This window comes from Plecotus auritus (genome assembly GCF_963455305.1).
Source record: "Plecotus auritus genome assembly, chromosome: 8".
NCBI lineage: Eukaryota > Metazoa > Chordata > Mammalia > Chiroptera > Vespertilionidae > Plecotus > Plecotus auritus.
This window is the reverse complement of record NC_137782.1, coordinates 157,066,150-157,085,870: the sequence shown is the minus strand read 5'-3', so window position 1 is coordinate 157,085,870 and position 19,721 is coordinate 157,066,150. Positions and strand designations below refer to the sequence as shown.

Genomic DNA, 19,721 nt, shown 5'->3' with positions numbered 1-19,721 from the left:
AGGGCATGTACCTTGGTTGCGGGTACATCCCCAGTAGGAGGTGTGCAGGAGGCAGCTGATCGATGTCTCTCTCATCGATGTTTCTAACTCTCTATCCCTCTCCCTTCCTCTCTGTAAAAAAATCAATAAAATATATTTTAAAAAAAATTAAAAAAAAAATAAACCAGGCAGGCATCATGACACTTGATCTTCAACACTCATCTTGCAAGAGCAAGAACATTTTCCTAAATAACCAACACCATATCTGAAAAATTAGCATCGATATAATATTATCTAATAAATAGTTTCTATTCAATTGTATCCAATTATCCTAAAATAGTCTTCAGAATAATTTCTTCCTTTTTGGATCAACAATCCAAAGATCATCCATTGCATTTAGTTGTCATGTCTACTTGGTGTCTTCAATCTAGAACTATTTCAACACATTAAGTCATGAACAGCAATGACATTTTTGAAGTCCCAGCCAGTCTGGACCATACACATCTCTAATTGTTTCCTCCTGATTGGATTCAGGTTAAATATTTTGGCAAGGATACTATACAGGTAGCATTATAGCATATCCATTATGTCCTATCACAATGACCATACCAGAAGGCACATAATGGCAATGCGGCCAGTTGTTGGTGAGGCTAAATTTGATTAATTGGATATGTTACCTTCCCTCTCCATGCTGAAAATACCTCGTAATTAATAAGCAATCTGCAGGGTGATACTTCGAAACACCATGAGTAGCTTGTTTCCCAACAAATCACTCAGTGGTGTAAACATCTATTGATCCCTGCTCCAGCAAGAATTATATTAGTAATTATAGTTGTTCTAATTCTGTCATTTTTTCCACATGCATTAGCTAGTATTTTTATAGAAAGAAAAACCCCCCCGCTGCACACTTAGGATACAAATCAGACTCCTTCCTAAGTCAGAGAGTGGAAAGTCGTCAACCATAGTACTATGAGGTTTGCCTTGTAACAAAGAATTCAGAATAGGGGCCTTATGATAATGCTATGTCTAGAATACAAATTTGTTGAGTATGGAGAGAAATATAATCTCCACATAGGTGTTTACCAAGTAGCTCCTGGCTAAATAAGAGTATTTTGATTTAAAGTATTTAGCCTGCAATCCAAGAATCCCAATAGAGGTTTAAAAGAAAAATTAATTCCATGAGCATATCAATCTGATGATATTATTCCCTATAAATCTCAACTTCCACATCCCCTCATTCCATCTCCTGACATATAACTAAAAACCCTTTTGGCCAATGATAATAAACACTTTTGCTTCTGCAATGGCTCGAAGTGTCTTTTTTTTTTTAAATATATTTTTATTGATTTCAGAGAGGAAGGGAGAGGGAGAGAGAAAGAAACATCAATGATGAGAGAGAATCAATGATCGGCTGCCTCTTGCACACCCCACACTGGGGACTGAGCCCGCAACCGGAGCACATGCCCTGACCAGGAATTGCACCATGACCTCCTGGTTCATAGGTCGATGCTCAACCACTGAGCCACGCCAGCAGGGTTAGGAGTGTCTTTCAAATGGAGGAGACAGGAAAGCGCATGGCAGCGTAAGGCTGTCGGCTGAGAGGTGACCACGGCATGCCCCCCAATTGCTCAGAGGCTCAAGGCCAACAAGTTTCACAGAACCATGTCAGAATCATCCTCTGATGGCTCAGATGCCTCCATGACCTTTCTTGGGTTTTTATTTCTAATGTTTGCATGTCACTGTGCTCCTTAATTTGCTTCGGTCTGGGAGGGAGCTGGAGAGATATGCATTTTTGGTGAACATAATCTTTTCAAAGTCCCGGGATGGGAAAGGTCAGAGAGGGACCTCCTAGAACTGCCCATTTGGTTTTTGATCCACATTTCAGAAAATGGAGCTCATGCCCCTTTTCCTTCTGAACAGAAAGAACTATAGGATTTTAAAAGAATAGGGAACAGCCGAAACCGGTTTGGCTCAGTGGATAGAGCGTCAGCCTGCGGACTGAAAGGACCCGGGTTCGATTCCGGTCAAGGGCATGTACCTTGGTTGCGGGCACATCCTCAGTGGGAGGTGTGCAGGAGGCAGCTGATCGATGTTTCTCTCTCATCGATGTTTCTAGCTCTCTATCCCTCTCCCTTCCTCTCTGTGAAATATCAATAAAATATATTTTAAAAAAAAAAATCCCAAGTAAAAAAAAAAAGAATAGGGAACAGAGACCATGTCTCTGCAGCGCTATGTTGATAAAGCGAGGCCACAGCAAGGGCCCTCCTTGAGTCTGAAGAGCCTCCACTGACGTCTGTTTGGGTTGGGCCCAGACCAGGGAGAGGACCAGGAAGTGCCAAGCTCTGCTCCCAGGTGACTCGAATGGCACAAAGCCCAACCATTTGTCTCATCCCCACTTGGAGTGATATTTATCGGTAACAACAGAATAACTATTTTGCATTTCTGTGGTGACATATAGTTCCAAAACCTTTAACTGTTTTTTCCCCATTAGATCCCACAACTTTGTGTTGTAAGTTGGTCCATGTCATTGTGCATATTTTCTGAATGAAAAAAACATGAGTGTCAGAGGCTGAGGCAGTTAGTCAATGGCAAAATACAAACAGAAACGTATAATTTTAAATTTAAAAAATACTTTTCCAATTATAGTTTACATTCAATATTATTTTGTATCAGTTTCAGGTGAAACCTATATTTCCTTACTCCAACCCCAAACTCTTCCTAAGACTCCATTATTCTGTCTGCATCATGACCCTACAATCTTTTGTACTAGATTCTGTTCCACCCCCTGGGACTCTCCATTCAATGTTCCCCACCATCTTCTCCCGAGCCCCACCATACAAAAATATTTCCTCACGCGGAGAGTTAAAATGCTTTCATTATTAGATGGAAATATTGGATAACGGGTATTTGGATTTTAATGGAGATATAAGCATTAAGATAGCCCTTTGCTAAATAAAAACTTACTGAGCATCTACTACGTGTCAGACACTGACTGCTACAGGAGCTGGGAGTTCAACAGTTACCATGTGAGACAAAGTGCCTGCCTATGGGGGGCTTCTACATTCCAAGGACACTTTCTGTTTCCTGGTGGAATTTCGGGCATGACCTCGTGGTGGGGGAAGACCTCGAGTAATTTCCAGTCCTATCTGGCTTGGTACTTCCTTACCCAGCCCCTGTCCCTGATTGGTCTTGTTTTCTTTTCTTTTTTAAATATACTAGAGGCCCAGTGCATGAAAGTTCATGCACTGGGGGGGGGGGGGGTCCCTCAGCCCGGCCTGCCCCCTCTCACAGTCCAGGAGCCCTCAGAGGCAGGAGGTGACCCGGCGATCAGGGGAAGGCGACCCCCATCACACCTCTGCTGCTGCCACTGCCAGCAGCGCAAGCCTCGGCCCTGGTTACCTGAGCCTCGGCCAGCCCTGGGTGGCTGGGCAGCCGACATCTGAGGCTTGCCTGCGCCTCGGGCCAGCCCTGGGTGGATGGGGGGCTGAGGGGACTGGGGGACTCCGGAGGCAGGCGTGCAGGGCAGGCCCAGCCTTGCCACGCACCTGCCACCCCAGCAGGGCTGAGGGGACTGGGCGCCACCATCTTGTGGCTGTGGGCGCCGCCATCTTTGAGGGTGAGGCAGTCAATTAGCATATTCCCTCCTTATTGGCTGTGGGCGCCGCCATCTTTGCAATGGTGTGAGGGTCAATTAGCATATTTCCTCTTTATTAGATAGGATTTTTATTGATTTCAGAGAGGAAGGGAGAGGGAGAGATAGAAATATCAATAATTAGAGAGAATAATTAATCGGCTGCCTCCTGCACGCCCCCTACTGGGGATCAAGCCCAAAACCCAGGCATGTGCCCTTGACTGGAATTGAACCTGGGACCCTTTAGTCTGCAGGCTGATGCTGTATCCACTAAGCAAAACCAGCTAGGGTGGTCTTGTTTTCTATGTCTCTGTTACTTCCCTGCTATACATTAGCATTCCTTCTTCTTGCCTGGCATCTAACTTTCTCTCCCTGGGTGGGTAACTAATGCTTATTGTCAAGGCTTATCTACATTTCTATTTCCCTACTTCCAGGTTTCTGTAGGGCCATGGAATTCAAATGGATCCCACAGGGTCCATGAAAGTGAGAGGCAGCCGTTCAGGCATAGCCAGCCTGTGGCCAGAGCACTCCAGCATCTGACGAGGGGCATGGGGAATGTTTTCACATCCATCTCCTGACCTAATTAAACATTCAAAGCCACGTGTATGAAAACCTCAGCTTCCATGTCACATCTTCATGGGCAAAACAGTGGATGCTCCTGTGAACTCTGAGTCACGGAGGCTTCATTGCTTCCTTTCGAATATTAATAAAGTACAGGCCATCCAGGAAAGCAAAATGCCACTTGACTTTTGTGTTGTAATCAACAATTCAGCACGGGGGAGACGGACTGATTTTACTGAACTCAAGAAAGACAAATTGGAAGGAGGGGAGCAGCTTATGAAAACAGAGCCATCTAAAGCCTCTGGTTCTAGAAATAAATCTTTTTTCTCTCTTTTGCAGAAGGTAAACCCCAGAAGGGCGTAGCCTACCCGTCGGCTCTTACATATTCATCAGCTAAAAGCCCAGCTGCCAAAGCAGGCAAGTATTCATGAGTGATTTCACCTAAACCTTCCGAGTTCGTAAACACGCAGCGTCGTGTTTTGGGAGATAGTGTAGAAATTAACATCTTAACCGGGCAAGGTCCACTGACTTCAGTAATATTTTAACAGATGCCAGGAAGATGGGCCCAGAAATCAATGGGACTGGAGGGCTGGGGCAGAGGAATGAGGCTTTTTGTTGTTGTTTTCCCAATTCCAAGATTGTCTCTGTTTGTGTCATTCATTCAGATTTCAATGCTGCTGCCTTGAATTTTATTGTATTTGTTACTTTAGAAGATGACATGGCATTCTGTCTGGAAATATTCCCAGGCAGCTGAAAGGGAAAAGGCTGTCTTCACTTAGGTATGAAATGAAAGGGAGAAAAGGATGTGGCTTAGGAGATAACAGCAAACAGTGAATCTGAATAACCCAGGCCACAGAGACACTGCCTCTGAGGCTGGGACCTAGCATCAGGTAAACCACAAAGGTGGTACTGGTAGCCCTCAGGCCAAGAAAAATACCTTTTTCTAAGTTTCTGTGTTAGAGCGGAACGTGTGCTCTGCAGTAGTGTGTCTGTGGGGGCTCTTTGATTTCCCACACAAAGAGAATCGGTGAGTTGCTTTATAATGGGATTTTGCATTGCTCCCAGAAACTTGCTGGGCTGGCCAGTTTTGTTCACGGACTTCAGGAGAACATGGTGTAACAATAGTGTGAGAAGCCAGCATTTATTGAACATTTGCTGTGTGCCAGGCACTGTTCCCAGAGCTGATTACTGCATTCAATCACCCCAACAACACCATGGGTATGTACTATGCTTAGCCCTAATTTACAGTTTGAGGAAAATACAGCGCAGAGTAGTTTAGTAACTTGCCCTTTGTCACACAGCTGGTAAGCAGCAGAGCTGAGAATCAAACCCAGACAGTGTGGCTCCAGAAACCTCTCTCTATACCATTAATCTGTATGTTTATGCTAATAACAGTGTATATAAAGAGCCTTGATCTGAGAGGCCTTGGCATACAAATAGCAACTGTTTTTCATCTCCCCCCCCCCCGCCTCCGCCGCCACCCAGTTACTTCTCCAACTATATCTTTAATGACATCTTAATGTTTCTGGCAATCTACCCTTGTTTTGGTTGAAGTGCAAGTATACAGCCGTCCCCCACCCTTAACCCCCACGCTGGCAGCAGACTTGGTGGCTCAGGGACCATTTCTGATCTCGCTCCTGTCCTCTTTTGGTGTGGGCACAGAGAGGAGGAATAGGTGACAGAAGTCCCATAAAGACTGACCAGCTGATGGAGGGAGATCGTCCTGGCCTCTCTGTTGTCTCATCGAGGCCAGCAGTTCTCCGTGATTTCTAGGAGGTGAAATATGTGGATATATCTGGGGCCAGAGGATGGTGCTCAGCTGCATCGTGGTCCCCTACTGCTGGGCCAGAGGCTGGGCCCCACTCCTCACCTGAGTTAGGTCCGCTCCTTGGCTCAGCAGCCGCTTTGCAGAGCCATGGGAATGACTGGGGTTGTCTTCTTCCCCTCAGGGGTTTGAGGAGAGCAAGGATGGGGTGAGGTCACCTTTCCCTTCCCATCCCACTTCACCTTTGGCCTTCTGAGCCCGGCACCCACCCCTTCAGAAACAATCCCTATGTTCAAGTAAGCCCCCCAACTTTAGGACCACACGTCAAGTACCCCCTATTTTTACAATGAGAGAGGGAGAGTACTTCTACACTCCAAGAATACTCCCCCAAACTTTTTCTGCAAGCCTGCTTCTGCAGTGCACCAGGTGGGCTGGTGGGTGCTGCGGCTCAGCAAGATCAGAGAAGAGAGAGGCCCATCTCCCTCCCGCAGGCCCCTGCAGTCGTCGTGGTGAGCCAGTTCCTGGAAGTTCCTTCCCGTGGCTTGGGAAGGGCAAGGCCAGAAGGAAGGGAGGAAAGGCCCTGAACACTGCTGTCCCCAAACAGTAGCTACTAACCCCAACTCTTCTGGTCCTTTCCTTCTGCTGACTGGCCCCGGTGAGGAGGGGCTGTGATTGCGCAGATTCTAATCGAATGCTCCCCGACCCCCGTGGGAAGTTCAGTGGCACTGCCCTCATTTAGAATGGGCACTGGGGCCTTCTGGCTCAGCTCTGGGCCTTAGCCAGAACCCAGACCACAGGGGAACCCGGACAACCTCCTGCGATGGTAGCTATCAATGATCAAGTATTTGCTCTGTGCCAGACACCTGTACTTCAGAGATCCTGAGGCAGAGTGCCAGTGGTCCCCCACTTCGGATGAGGCGATGTTTAATGCCTTGCCCCAGGGCATCACTCTAACTGCCCCATGCAACACTCAAACACTGATTGCACCCCTCAAAGAAGGTAAAGAGTGGGGAGAGAGGTGAAGGGGAGAGACTTTACAGCCAACTGGCAGCTTAGGTTATAAAATCCATTGGGTTTCTACATACTCCACATCAAAGATCATTTCCAAAACTTCTCTATGTACCCCAAGTGCCATGGCCCAGCTCACCACCATCTACTTCTGGCAAGTACTTATTCCACGTGCCCGAGTTACTGACATCCGAGAGGAGTGTGGAGAAGACAGACAGGCTTTCTTGCACATACATTGAAAATGAGGAAAAGCCATAGTTAGAACATCAAGTCAAGTATTGCTGATGTCACTTGTCCCCTCTACCAAACCTTCTCTATCTTCCATGACATTGTCACCGGGTAGTGCTATCCTATTCCAAGATCTTATAGAGTTGTCATAGTGGGAAAAATTAAGTTCATTCATTCATTATGTATTCATTTATTCAATAACCATACACCGAACACCTCCTATGTACCAGTCTCACCGTGGAGTAAATGTCCCCAACTCAAATAAAACATCCAGTGAGAATCGTAAAAGGGTGGCCCCTCTGTTGCTACTCTTCCTTAAATGATGAAATTCCTGTAGCAATATGGGGAAAGCAGAAGAGATGGAGATGTGAGGCCAGCAGCTGTTCAGGTCTCAGCAGGCCCCTATAAAATACTTCCTCATCTCCCCGGGAATGTGAGTTAACAGGTAAATCAGGTTAGGATGACCTCTCAAAGCATCACAGCCTTCTTCCCTGGGAAATTCTCTCACTCAAACAATAGAAAGCACCCTGATTGGCTGCACAGCTCCTGCTGGACAGGCGCTGCTTAGATTCAAACGCTGTTCGCCAGGCAGAGGCAAACAGCTGCTATTTGGCTAGAGCCTCGAGCTCCTCTGAGCTCAATAAAAACAGGTAAGTGTTTGATTCATAATTTGCAAGTGTACTGTCAGTTTATTTACATCTTTCAGCCCAACGTAGTAATTATTTCCCATTTCATAAAACAGACAATGGTACTATTACGGCGTTTTCCTCTGTGAAGTAGGCTGGACCTGGGGCTGCACCTCCCTAAAGAGGCATTAAAGCCGGTAGCACTTACCCGAGGGTAAGACAGAAGAGAACTTTAGAGAGGTTAGAAACTTCCCGAAGACTTGTTATGAGAGCTCAATTCCTTTAAAGTCATGGAAACGCCATAAATCACAGGTTCGGTTTTGCCCAAGGATGGCGTGAAGACTGGCTGAACCCCAAAGCTGCTGCCAGCTCTTTAGCAATTTGTCTGGCACAGTCTAGGCAGACTTAAAGGCGGGACAGGCTGAAGGAAGGATCTGCTTCCTGTCTTAACAGGCCGATGCCCGCAGGCGCAGACCAAATGACCGGACTCCAGCCCCATAGCAGGGAGGGTGCTGTTTGCGGACTGCTCCCCCAAGTCAGTGCTTTGATTGGCGCAGGAGGTGACAGTGTCAGGGTGGGGAATGCCAGTGCGAGGCAGCGGATCTGAACACCCCACCGCACATCCCTCTGCACAGCTGGCCTGGGGCCATGGTGGACAGTTTCCCAGCACGCTGCACAATGTCAAAGAGGAAGTTGGGTGGTTCCCACAAAGAGTGCATCACCTCTTTATCTCAGATGTTATCCCCTACGCCTGCTGATCTGTGTACCTGAGACACACCAACCGTGAGCCAAGTTAAGGCTAGAGCTGGCATGCTGTGGTAGGCTGAAATGTACCCCCTCCCCGCACCCCTCCCCAGAGATATCCATGTCCTCATCCCTAGAGCCTGTGAATGTTACATGGCAAAAATGGGCATTGCAGATGGGATAAAGTTAAGGATCTTGCGATGGGGAGATTATTCTGAATTATCTGGGTGGGCCCTAAATGCAATCACATGTGTCCTTATAAAAGTGAAATAGAGGGAGATCTGACACACTCACACACAGAGGAGAACATCAATTGGAGATGGAGCAGAGAAAATTGAGGACACTAGCCTTTAACGTTGGATTAGTGTGGTCACAAGCCAAGGAATGCCAGCAACCACAAGAAAATGGAAGAGGCAGGAAACAAATTCTACTCAACCACCTCCCAAGGAAGCTCAGTCCTGCTGACACCTTGAGCTCAGCCGGGTGACACCAATTTCCAGTTTCTGGCCTCCAGAACTGTCAGAGAATACAGATGGTCAGATAGAGAAGCTGGCATAACCCCCATGGGATCCACCAGGCATTTTCGAGGGGGCTGTTGTCCTCCCAGGACTGGGGTGCTCTTCACTTTTTGGGACCCTTTTGTGTCTCCTTCCAGCACAAACCCATGCTTCTGAAGACAATTCCCAATGCCCAGTGGGTAGCCACATGTCCCCTTGCCCTAAACTTCAGAAATACTCTCAGGGCCCCCAGAGGAGTAACAAACTGAGACTCATTTAAAATGGTGAGAGCAATCTAAAGTGTCACACATGGATGAAGAGCACAGGTTAGCAGAGTCAACATGATCCTTACAATCTAACTAGTTCTCTTACTTCATTGGACCTTTGAGGAAACTGGGGCCCAGAGGAGTTAGTTGACTAGTCATGAACTGGAAATCTAGAATGCATTCTCTAAAGGTAAGTGATAGTGAACACTAGAGTACCTTTTTATCCCAGGACCAATGCTAATTGAAATATCAAAAAAGTATGTTTATGACAATTGCCTCTAGCGTCTGGGAATTAACTTGGCAATTAATCATGTGCTGCCTTATCCACATCTCTGAGGTTTGAACTGTCTTTAATTACTTTATTCTTCTTCAGTCTTTGGTTTGTGTCTTGGTTTACTGCTCCATCCCTGCAGGGCAGGTGAGTTTCGCCCTCCACAGCCGCCAGCACAGGTCTTTGCTCATAAGCTAGTGTCCAATAAACTTTTATTCTACATCTGTCCTGAGGAGTCTGCTGGCTATTTGATAGGCCCCAGTGTAATTTCATTTTTTTACAGATGAGACCACAAAAGCCTATCAGAAGCCATCAGTTCCAGGGACAACCGCACAGCCAGTGACCCTGATGCAGGTACCGGGGACCACCTCTGCAGAAGGCACCCACACCACCTTGCCCAAGCCATCCCCGTCGGCAGGCTCCGCCACCAGCAGCCCCAGACCACAGCCCATGGGCCACAGGAGCCGGGAGCTGGGTCAGTAGGTACACTGTGTGTTTCCACGTGCAAGAAAGTGGGAGACCGGCTTTTAGATCAGCCCTCTGTCTGAACTCCTGTGTGGAGTGCCTGTCTCCCACCTTTGGAGCTGGTTGAGGGAGGAATGCCTGAGACCTGGGCCAGGGGTATGTGTTCTCCCAGATTTAAGGGTAAATGTGAGCCCCAATAATAATCATTTAGGATCAAGCTAAGAGCTAACAAGCAAACTATATGGAAAGGGTTTTAAATAGATTCAAAAATAGGACCTTCGTTACCATACTTTTGAAGGTGGGATATCACATGAAACTTTCCCGTTACAAAATCCCCATTTCTCCAAAAGCTCAGCTGAAGGCATAGGAGGTTTCTCTGTAAACACTGTTCTGTTTTAAGTGACAGATTATAAACTCCTGGGAGTTTTCAAATATTAGAAACAAACAAAACCCAAAAAATCCCTTTAGGAAAAGCCAGGTAGCTAAAATTTTTATTCCTTTTCTGACTGCTTTTCGTCTTCCTACTTGTATCCATTTCTTAAGTAAAGCTTTAGGTTGTACCAAAGTCCAGTTTATGGGATCAATCTCGGTATTACCTCAAACACAACCTGAAGAGTGCACTGGTAACCCCATCTCCCGTTTCCAGACCTTGTGCATGGAGCCTGGCTCATCAGCGCCTCCTCATTTCCACAGGCCTTCTGGACAGGGGGCGGAAAATTCCACGGGAGTGTCACCGCTGTCTCAGCAATTTGTCCTAATATTTCCCTCCTGGTGCCACTTTGTCCTTCAAGGAGGAGGTGCTCAGAACTTGTCCTTTTCAGCCTCACCTCCAACTTCCAAACATTCCAGCCACACGGCATGGCCCTTCCTTTCCATATCAGAGCCAACCAGCTCTCATTCCATCTTTTTATTTCACAAATATGCACTTTCAATGTGCTACACACTCTCTTAAGCATCTTACAAATATCAGCCTATTAAATCCTCACAACACCCCTATCACGTAGATGTTACTTTTCATTTGACTGATCCATTGTGTTGACGATGAGGAAACCAAGGCATAGAGAGGTGAGGAAACTAGTCCCAAATCATACAGCTGGGCAGTGGCAGAGTTGGGTTTGAGCCCTGGCAGCCTGGCCCTCCTGTGACTCCCCTTGCAAGAGGCATCCCTGCCATAAACCACGCCCCAGGTGCTAATGAAGATCACAGAAGCAGGGCCTGACCCATCTTGACATGGATGGGTGGCAAGATTAGACACAGCCAACTCCCACTGTGCTTAATAGTAAGTAATGGAGCCCACAGTGGATAGAGTGTCCACCTGTGGGCCCAAGGGTACTGGGTTCAATTCCAGTCAAGGGCATATACCTCAGTTGCAGGCTCTTCCCCGGACCAGGCCCTGGTCAGGGCGCATGCAGGAGGCAACCAATCAATGTATTTCTCTCCCATCAATATTTCTCTCTGTCTTTCCCTCTCTCTTCTACTCTCTCTAAAAATCAATGGGAAAATATCCTCGGGGGAGGATTAAAAAATAATAATAAGTAATGGAATGCACATAGTCCACACTTTCCATGTGCCAGGCACCCTGCATGCATTAATTTAGTTAATCTTCCCAACAACCCTATGAAGTAAAGATTATCATTATTATTCCATTCAATGAACAACTCATGGGAGAAGCTATGTAATAAAGTCCCCAGATAAATATAATTTTGCCCCAGCTGGTCTGGCTCAGTGGTTGAACATCAACCTATTCCCGGTCAGGGCACATGCCCTGGTTGTGGGCTGGAACCCCAGTGTGGGGTGTGCAGGAGGCAGCCGATCAATGATTCTCTCTCATCACTGATGTTCCTATCTCTCTCTCCCTCTCCCTTGCTCTCTGACATCAATAAAAAATATGTTTAAAAAGTAATAATAATTTCTGAAGATTGAGAGACACTTCTCACCACCCTATTCTTATTCATCTCAGGTTAATATGAACACAGGCACACCATGCCTGACAGCAAACGAGAAAACACTTAGGAAGGATGCTGGGGACAGGGCTCCCATAGGCAGACATTTTCCATTTTCTTAATTTCAGGCTCTTGACTTTCGGAGGCCTTGTTTCTTTCAAAGATTTCTGAGTAGCTGAGTAACTTGTTTGCTCCTGGTATCTCCTTAGAGGACAACTTTTGCCTAACACGTATAATTAAACATGTGGCATATTTACTTGGCTACCCTGGAAGCTTGGAAATCCTATTACAGGTTGGGCCTGTGCTTATGGAAAACCGCAAGCAACTTGCAGTAGTGGCTCCCAACCTGGCAACGCTTCCTTATTCCTGGCCTGGGGACAGGGGCCTTGGACGACAGCCTCCCTGCCCATCAGTGTTCCTTCTTCATCCCTGTCCAGCACCCGCGCCCACGCTGCCCCACAGGCTGCTGGACAGATACTCTCAGAGTGAGCGTCCATGCAGTATGCCCAGTAATTGCTAAGAAAGGAGCCAGACCATGGAGGGGGGTGCGGGAGAGGACTTTTAAAAGCTTACTCAAAGGACTTTCTGTAGGACTGAAAAGAAGTGAAAACTGATGTGTGAAGGGCTATGTCTTTTTTAATAACAACTTGATTGAGATACTTTCCGCCTACCATACAATTCACCCATTGAAAATGTACAATTCAATGGTTTTTAGTATATTCACAAGGTGGTACAATCATCACCAACAATCAGTATTAGAACATTTTATCTCCCCAACAAGAAACGCTATTCCCCAACTGAGTCATTCACTATATCGCCCCAATCTCTCCTTCTTCCAGCCCTAGGTAACCACCAATCTACTTTCATGAATGCCTATCTTAATATATGGCTATAGATTAGTGGTTCTCAACCTTCCTAATGCCGCGACCCTTTAATACAGTTCCTCATGTTGTGGTGACCCCCAACCATACAATTATTTCCGTTGCTACTTCATAACTGTAATTTTGCTACTATTAATGAATCATAATGTAAATATGTGTGTTTTCCAATGGTCTTAGGCTCTACAGCAGCTAGCAGGGTCACCTAAGACAGTGGTTGGCAAACTCATTAGTCAACAGAGCGGCAAACGGCGGCTTGCAAGCCGCATGTGGCTTGCGAGCCGCCGTTTGCCGACCACTGGCCTAAGACCATCGGAAAAGACAGATGTTTACATTACGATTCATAACAGTAGCAAAATTACAGTTATGAAGTAGCAATGAAAACAATTTTATGGTTGGGGGTCACCACAACATGAGGAACTGTATTAAAGGGTCGCAGCATTAGAAAGGTTGAGAACCACTGCTATAGATGTTTTCAGTGATATTTTATCCCAACTATACAATCTTTAGTTTACAAATAACTCCTTTGTTTCTTCAAATGAGCTGAAAATAATCTGCCACTTATAGTAAGAGAGTAACTCTGCTGCTGATGGACAACTGAGTTGCTGTTATTGTATTTATCAAGGTTGACTTTCTGTTTTTGTTTTCTTTTGACTTTAGTCAAAAGATTTAAGAAGTGGTTGTGAATGAGGGTGTTCAAGTAAAATCTAATTCATTTATTTATTCAACAAATATTTATTGAGGTCTACTATGTGTCAGGCACTGTTCTAGGATCTTGGGCTACATTGGTGAACACATCCCACCAGGATCCCTGTAGCAGGTCACTTCAGCTTAGGACACATGAGAAGTGTGCAGGTGGGACAGAAGCAATCTGCATTTGGGGTCCATGACTCATCTTGGTACAGAGCTGCCTCTCAGATGGGACATAGGAACTTGGAGGGATTTTAGTAGAAAGTACAAAGTTTGTGGCAGGAAAAGACAGGGGAAGAGGAGATGATGTAGGTGGAAGGACTCCAAGGAAGATGGCGCTGGACACCATAGCCTCATCATAACCCCTTTACTGATCCATGAATGTGCAAAGCTAACAAGATATTGAGGAACAACTCAAGGTTGGGGGTAAGGGGTCCCAAGAGCCAGAGTGACAGAGACCTCCTCTCCCAGGCAGGAGTGAGGCTGTTCTTCAGGTAGAGGCCAAAGACTATATTGGCACCCACAGGAGTCAAGAGGCCGCAGAGCTGCATCCTAGGGCCAGAGGGGGCAGCCTAGAGAACCATATCCATAGATACGCTGAGGAAAGAGTTCTGGAAAAGATGGAAAAATCCCTCCAGGCTCACCTGCAGAGTCAGCTGAATCCACTAGGTCTGCAATGTGGAGTGGCTTTGCCCAGCATTGCTTTCCTGGCAAGTTCATTTTAAGAAGCTCTATGGTTGCTTCAGCTAATCTAGCAGATTAAACGCCTCCACAAGGAAGGGTAGACCAATGAGGGAAGCAGAGCGCCACCTAGTGGCAAGGCACAGTGATGGCTCTGATCACCTTCCTATTCCACTCCACCCTCTGACAGCTGTTAGAAAGGAGAAGGAAGTGGTGAAATCTGGGACAGGAAGGAGACCAGCATCTGTAACTGCCCATCCCTTCCTCATGCAACTTCCCTGTCTACCAACATCTCATCTCTGAATGTTTAATTTCCTTAAGGTGTCTGGAGAAAGTTTTTCCTAAAATCCAGTCTTACAAATAGGAAAACAAACATTCCAAAAGAAAAATGGGTGAAGGTCATGACCAGGCAAAGCTAAAGCGGAAGAAATATAAGTGGCCAATAAATATAACAAAAGATGTTCAACCTCACCAAGAATCAAATAAATGCAAATTAAGCAATAAGATGTCATTTTCACCAATTCACACTGGAAATTGATAACACACAGTTACGGCAAGCGTGTGGAGACATGACCCAGAATTTGCACTTACAGGAATATATTTTCAGGTAATTACCAGCCAAGGGTGTAAAGAAGCCTGGACACAGATGTTGTTCATAATAGAAAACTAAATGGAAACAATTTAACTGTCCATCATCAGACCAGTAAAGGAGTTTCTATACAGCTATTAAAATTTTGATGACGAGGTGCACTTACTGAAAGAAGATTAGCCTGGGACAGATTATGAGGTCAAAGAAGCGGCTACAGAACAGCATGGGCACCCATCTCATGCTCGTAACTGTGTATTGTGCGTGAGAACGCTGCATAGAAAAGGGGATATAACTCTATAAGCCAAAATTGTATACCAGTATAGACTGTACATTCGAATACAGGGATTAATTATATTACAGGTGATTTCTTACTATCCTTAGTATATTTTTTACAGTAAGCATGTGTTGTCTTTATAATTAGAAATGAAAGCTAGTTTGACTTGTGTCCAAATAATTGGAACAAAGACAAAGGGAATGGAAAACTGATGGCAGATAGATTTGATTGCAAGAGAAGCTGATGGTTTTCCATGGCCTCTACCTCTTCCCCTCCATGAAACGTGGTTCTTTCTCTCTGCTGGTTTTCACTGGTCCCTTTTCCCCCAGAGGGATTTTGCATTTCTCTTTACAGAACCCCCGCCGATCTTCCTCCTCCCTTGCTTCAGAGAAATTGCCCAATAAATAATGAGTGCTGAAGCATATTTGATTCTCTCAGAGTAATTAAGGATAACCCATTGTGTACCTTTAAAAATCACTGAGCACTAATGCTATTTGCATCAATGCCACGTTAACCCAGTTTAAGCAAATTGCTCAATGTTAAGTGACATGTCTATTGAAGGATTACTTTAACCTCCTTGGGAGTGGCACAACCGAGAATTATTATTGTAATAATGAAGTATAAAAATATGGTACTTTCGTAAAGGAAGTGAAATACAAGGGTTATTATTACCTGGAATAGTGTTTCAAGTTAAACCCTTTTTCTTTCTTTTTTTTCTGTTTCAATGCTTCCTCTGGGGCAGGTTCAGACCGCCCAAGGACAAAGCTTTACCTTAGTTCTGGCCTTGGTAATGTCTTATTAGGTTAGATCATGGAAAGAAGGAGAGCGATTAGATTAACATTCATGCTCTGACCAGTCAAATGTTATTACAGATCTCTGGTCCACCACCTCCTACACAAGCAGCCAAAACAGCCCCCGTGCCAATCCAGGTAAGAACCTGAACTCACCTTTCTAGCTAAGTTTGTTTACACGGGTTTTGTCTTTCCAAATCCTTGCCATCTGATTTAGATTTGGGCAGAAAGCATTCCATCAGTTATGCCAACTAAAGATACAGCCCAAGGGCCCCACTTGTAAAGAAACTTGTAAGAAAAGTAAGGAAGCCTTACATAAGCAAAGTTTTCACTCATCGCCATTCCCTGGAGGCAATCTTGTGGGGGGTTTAATAAGAAATTCCTAAGGATTCAGTAACTGGCTCTTATGAACCTGAAAAGGGATACTCTCTGGGGTTTATGCCTGAGGAACTGGGGTAAAGGAGGAGAAATTTTTATCTTTTCCCAGGAAAGGCAGAGCTGTTTGCCCTGGTACTTCCAGATGTGAGGAACAGAAATACATTCCCTCTGCTCCAGGATTCTCCTATGCCAGCCGTGGGCAAACTACGGCCCGCGGGCCAGATCCGGCCCGTTTGGCTGTTCTATCCGGCCCGCGGAGCCGAAAGAGTGGAGGGTTCTCTTGCTCTCCCCTCCGCTCCTTTACTTTGAATTTATATTAGTTCACACAAACACTCCATCCATGCTTTTGTTCCGGCCCTCCGGTCCAGTTTAAGAACCCATTGTGGCCCTCGAGTCAAAAAGTTTGCCCACCCCTGTCTATGCATTACACCTCTCCCTGGCTCCCTCTGTTCCCTCTGTGCGCCCTTCAAGCACTGGGAATGCATAGCGATGGAGCAGTTCTCTTGATGTTGAAGCCTGGAGCGATTAGAAGGGGGAATTGAGTGACCTTAGAGGCTTTCCACTAACTCTGGGCCGTGAGTTCATAGACTTGATAGAAGTATTATTCCCTTTGCAGCCCCAGGGCGTTAGGATGGGGGCCCAGACCTCCAAGGAAGAGAGATCAGGTCTGTCTTTTGCTAGGGGATACCTGCCTGTCCTCCACATGTTGAAAACTCCTAGAGAGACTGTAGGTTCTCTTATGCTTTGATGCCAATTGGAGCAGGGGCTCCTTGAGGTCCCGCAGACAGGACTAGCAGCTTCTACGAGCTTCACAATTACACCGGGGCTAACGTACATGCTGCTGTCCTGGACAAAGGGCTTAAGAATCAGATCGCTGGGCGGGCAAGGACTCCAAGGCCATTTTAGGCCTTAATAGGCCCAGGGGAGCCAAGCAAGGAGTGTTCAGGCAGCCAAGCACGGGGCACTCCTTCCTCCTGTCCTCTTGGCCAGGATCTTTGCCTCCTCTGCAACCCCCAAAAGGAGGGCCAACCACAGAGAGCTCAGCTGGCTTCCAAGGAAAACCTGAACCGGGGCATTTTCATCAGGGGGCAAAATGAGGGAAAGAAAGCAGACTGCTGGCTGCATGTGGATCAGCCGGCCCAGTGTAATCCCCTCAGGTACCAAAGGCAGATGCTCCGGGAGCTGCTATCCGGAAACCTGCCCGGCGGGCGGTGTCAGCCTGGCCAGGCTGCCCGCTGCTCAGCACCCCCGCCGGCTTCCCTTGCCGACACTCCCTCCCCACACACTGGGGGCTCTGCGGCTCAATCCAGGTCACCCGAGTTGTGCTAACCTCTAGAAAATGTCTCTTGGCTTTGTCTGTTCTGTGTTGAAGAGGAAATTCCTGCCAGTCCAGACACCCCAGGGCTCTCACGGGGCTGGTCTGTTTGAGAGGGCCCCCCCCTGACATGGTCAGGGCACGGCCAGGGGCATGGTTGGCAACAAGCTCTATCTCCAGGCCCTACTTTCTTTATCTTTCTTTTTTTTTAAACAAAAACAAAAACATATTTTTATTGATTTGTGAGAGAAAGGGAGAGAGAGAGAGAATAGAAACATCAATGATGAGAGAGAATCATCGACTGGCTGCCTCCTGCACACCAGGGATTGAGCCTGCAACCTGGCCGTCGGACAGGAGCCACCTGCCCAGCCTGGCTGCTCCTGCCCTATTCTGATAACTGGTGTGCTCCTGATAACTGATGTGAGGACTAGGTGACTTTCCTTGGAACCATCCTTTTGCCCTCTGGCCTCCCGGTACCATGAGCTCTGTTTGATCAAATGAGCTTCACTGGCCTGGAAACCTAACCATGGAGTTAATGTTGTTTCCATGGGAAAAGGGCAGCCAGGTCCCAAACAAATACCCTGCACCGAGCTTTGGAGGGCAATCCGTTTGTAAACGGGGCCTGTCGGCTTCACGGGTGTGACGGCTCATGCCTAGGCCTCAGCCGGTCCTCAGCCTTCTCGTGGCCGCGGCCCCCACAGCCACAGCTGCTCTCTGCCTGCTTCCTGGGTTACCGCAGCCAGAGGAGGAAGCTCACGGGAAATGTGCAGCCTCCGCTGCAGGAGGCCGGGCCCAGCGAGGGAGGGTGGAGGGAGGCGTGGAGGGAGGCGTGGAGGGAGGCGTGGAGAATCCCCAGCTGCCTCTCAGATCGCCACCTCCTCCTAAAACTGCACCCCGGGGAGTCACTGGGGAGACACCGGGGAGCTGCAGGGCCACCTGTGCTTCTGTCCCACAAACCTTTGGAGCCCGAAGGGCCATGTGTTGCAGCTCCCGCCTGGGGTCCCCTGCTGGTGACTTCCAGATGTGCAGGCACGGAAGGAGCTGTGACCATTGCAAGGGTCATCCCTGGGGTCTTAGCGCCGAGATGGTCCAGGCCCTCACACTGCAGGTGGTGTGCCAGGGAGCGAGCAACTCAGCAGCCTACCCAAGTGCCCTGAGACACTGAAGCAATGACTCACCACGTGTGACAGACAGTGGTTACGTGCAGGCCCCAGAGCCGCCTGCTGGCCTTGAGGCTCACGCTGCCACTCCCTGGCGGCAGTTTCCTCGCTTGTGAAATGGGAACATCGTTGTCCCGAACTCACAGGTTCTTGTGACTTAGCCTCATCAGGTGCATGGTCAGTGCCTGACACTAGGTACGCCCTCAGTAACTGTTAACGGTTTCTACATTTTCACTACGGAAATCAGTCAGAACCAATACCTCTCTAGACACTCACTGTCTCTATGAGATGACCAAGCAAGGATTGTCACAAAATTAATGCCTTGTTTTTCAGCAGTGCCCGACACTCCAGAGTGATTTTGATACATTTACCTCCATGTGAGGCAGGGTGACAAGTCTGTTTTTTCTTTTTAATATATTTTGATTGATTTCAGAGAAAGGAAGAGAGAGGGGGAGAGGAAGAGAGGGGGAGAGAGGGAGAGGGGGGGAGAGAGAGAGAGAGAGAAACATCAATAATGAGAGAAAATTATTGATCGGCTACCCCCTGCACGTCCCACACTAGGGATCCAGCCTGCAACCCAGGCACATTCTCTGACTGGGAATCGCACCGTGACCTCCTGGTTTATAGGTCGACACTCAACCACTGAGCCACGCTGGCCAAGCACGACAAGTCTCCATGACTTCAGCTTCACCGAGGAGACTTAAGGTCAGAGAAGGTGGGCGAGTCCCACAAGTGCCTGGCTGGTTTTTGGTAGAACCAGGATGGGTCTTCCAGCTTCTTTTTCCACACCACCCTTATGCCTCAGCACAGGAATACAAATGTTCTAACAAATTTACTTCCTTCTCATTACAACCAAGTCCAAAAGCACCAAGTCTCAGCTGTCCAAATATTTTCCAGCCCCCGGCTTTTGGGTAAAAGTGATTTGGTTCAAACCTGTCCCAAATAAATGGAAGTGGCACCAATAGGACAGGCTTCCAGGAC

At 47.1% G+C, this 19,721-nt stretch overlaps 1 protein-coding gene across 2 annotated transcripts in view; it reads left to right on the top strand.

The window, feature by feature from the left end:
• The window catches only part of VIT (vitrin), a 94,425-nt gene that overhangs the window by 46,189 nt on the left and 28,515 nt on the right, over positions 1-19,721 (top strand). Inside the window, exons 6-8 of one of the 2 annotated variants that reach the window (XM_080684094.1) lie at positions 4,511-4,588; positions 9,860-10,051; positions 15,969-16,025. In XM_080684094.1, coding sequence (XP_080540220.1) covers positions 4,511-4,588; positions 9,860-10,051; positions 15,969-16,025 — 327 coding nt within the window. The remainder of the gene's footprint in view (positions 1-4,510; positions 4,589-9,859; positions 10,052-15,968; positions 16,026-19,721) is intronic. The other variant, XM_080684095.1, reaches the window with a different exon arrangement.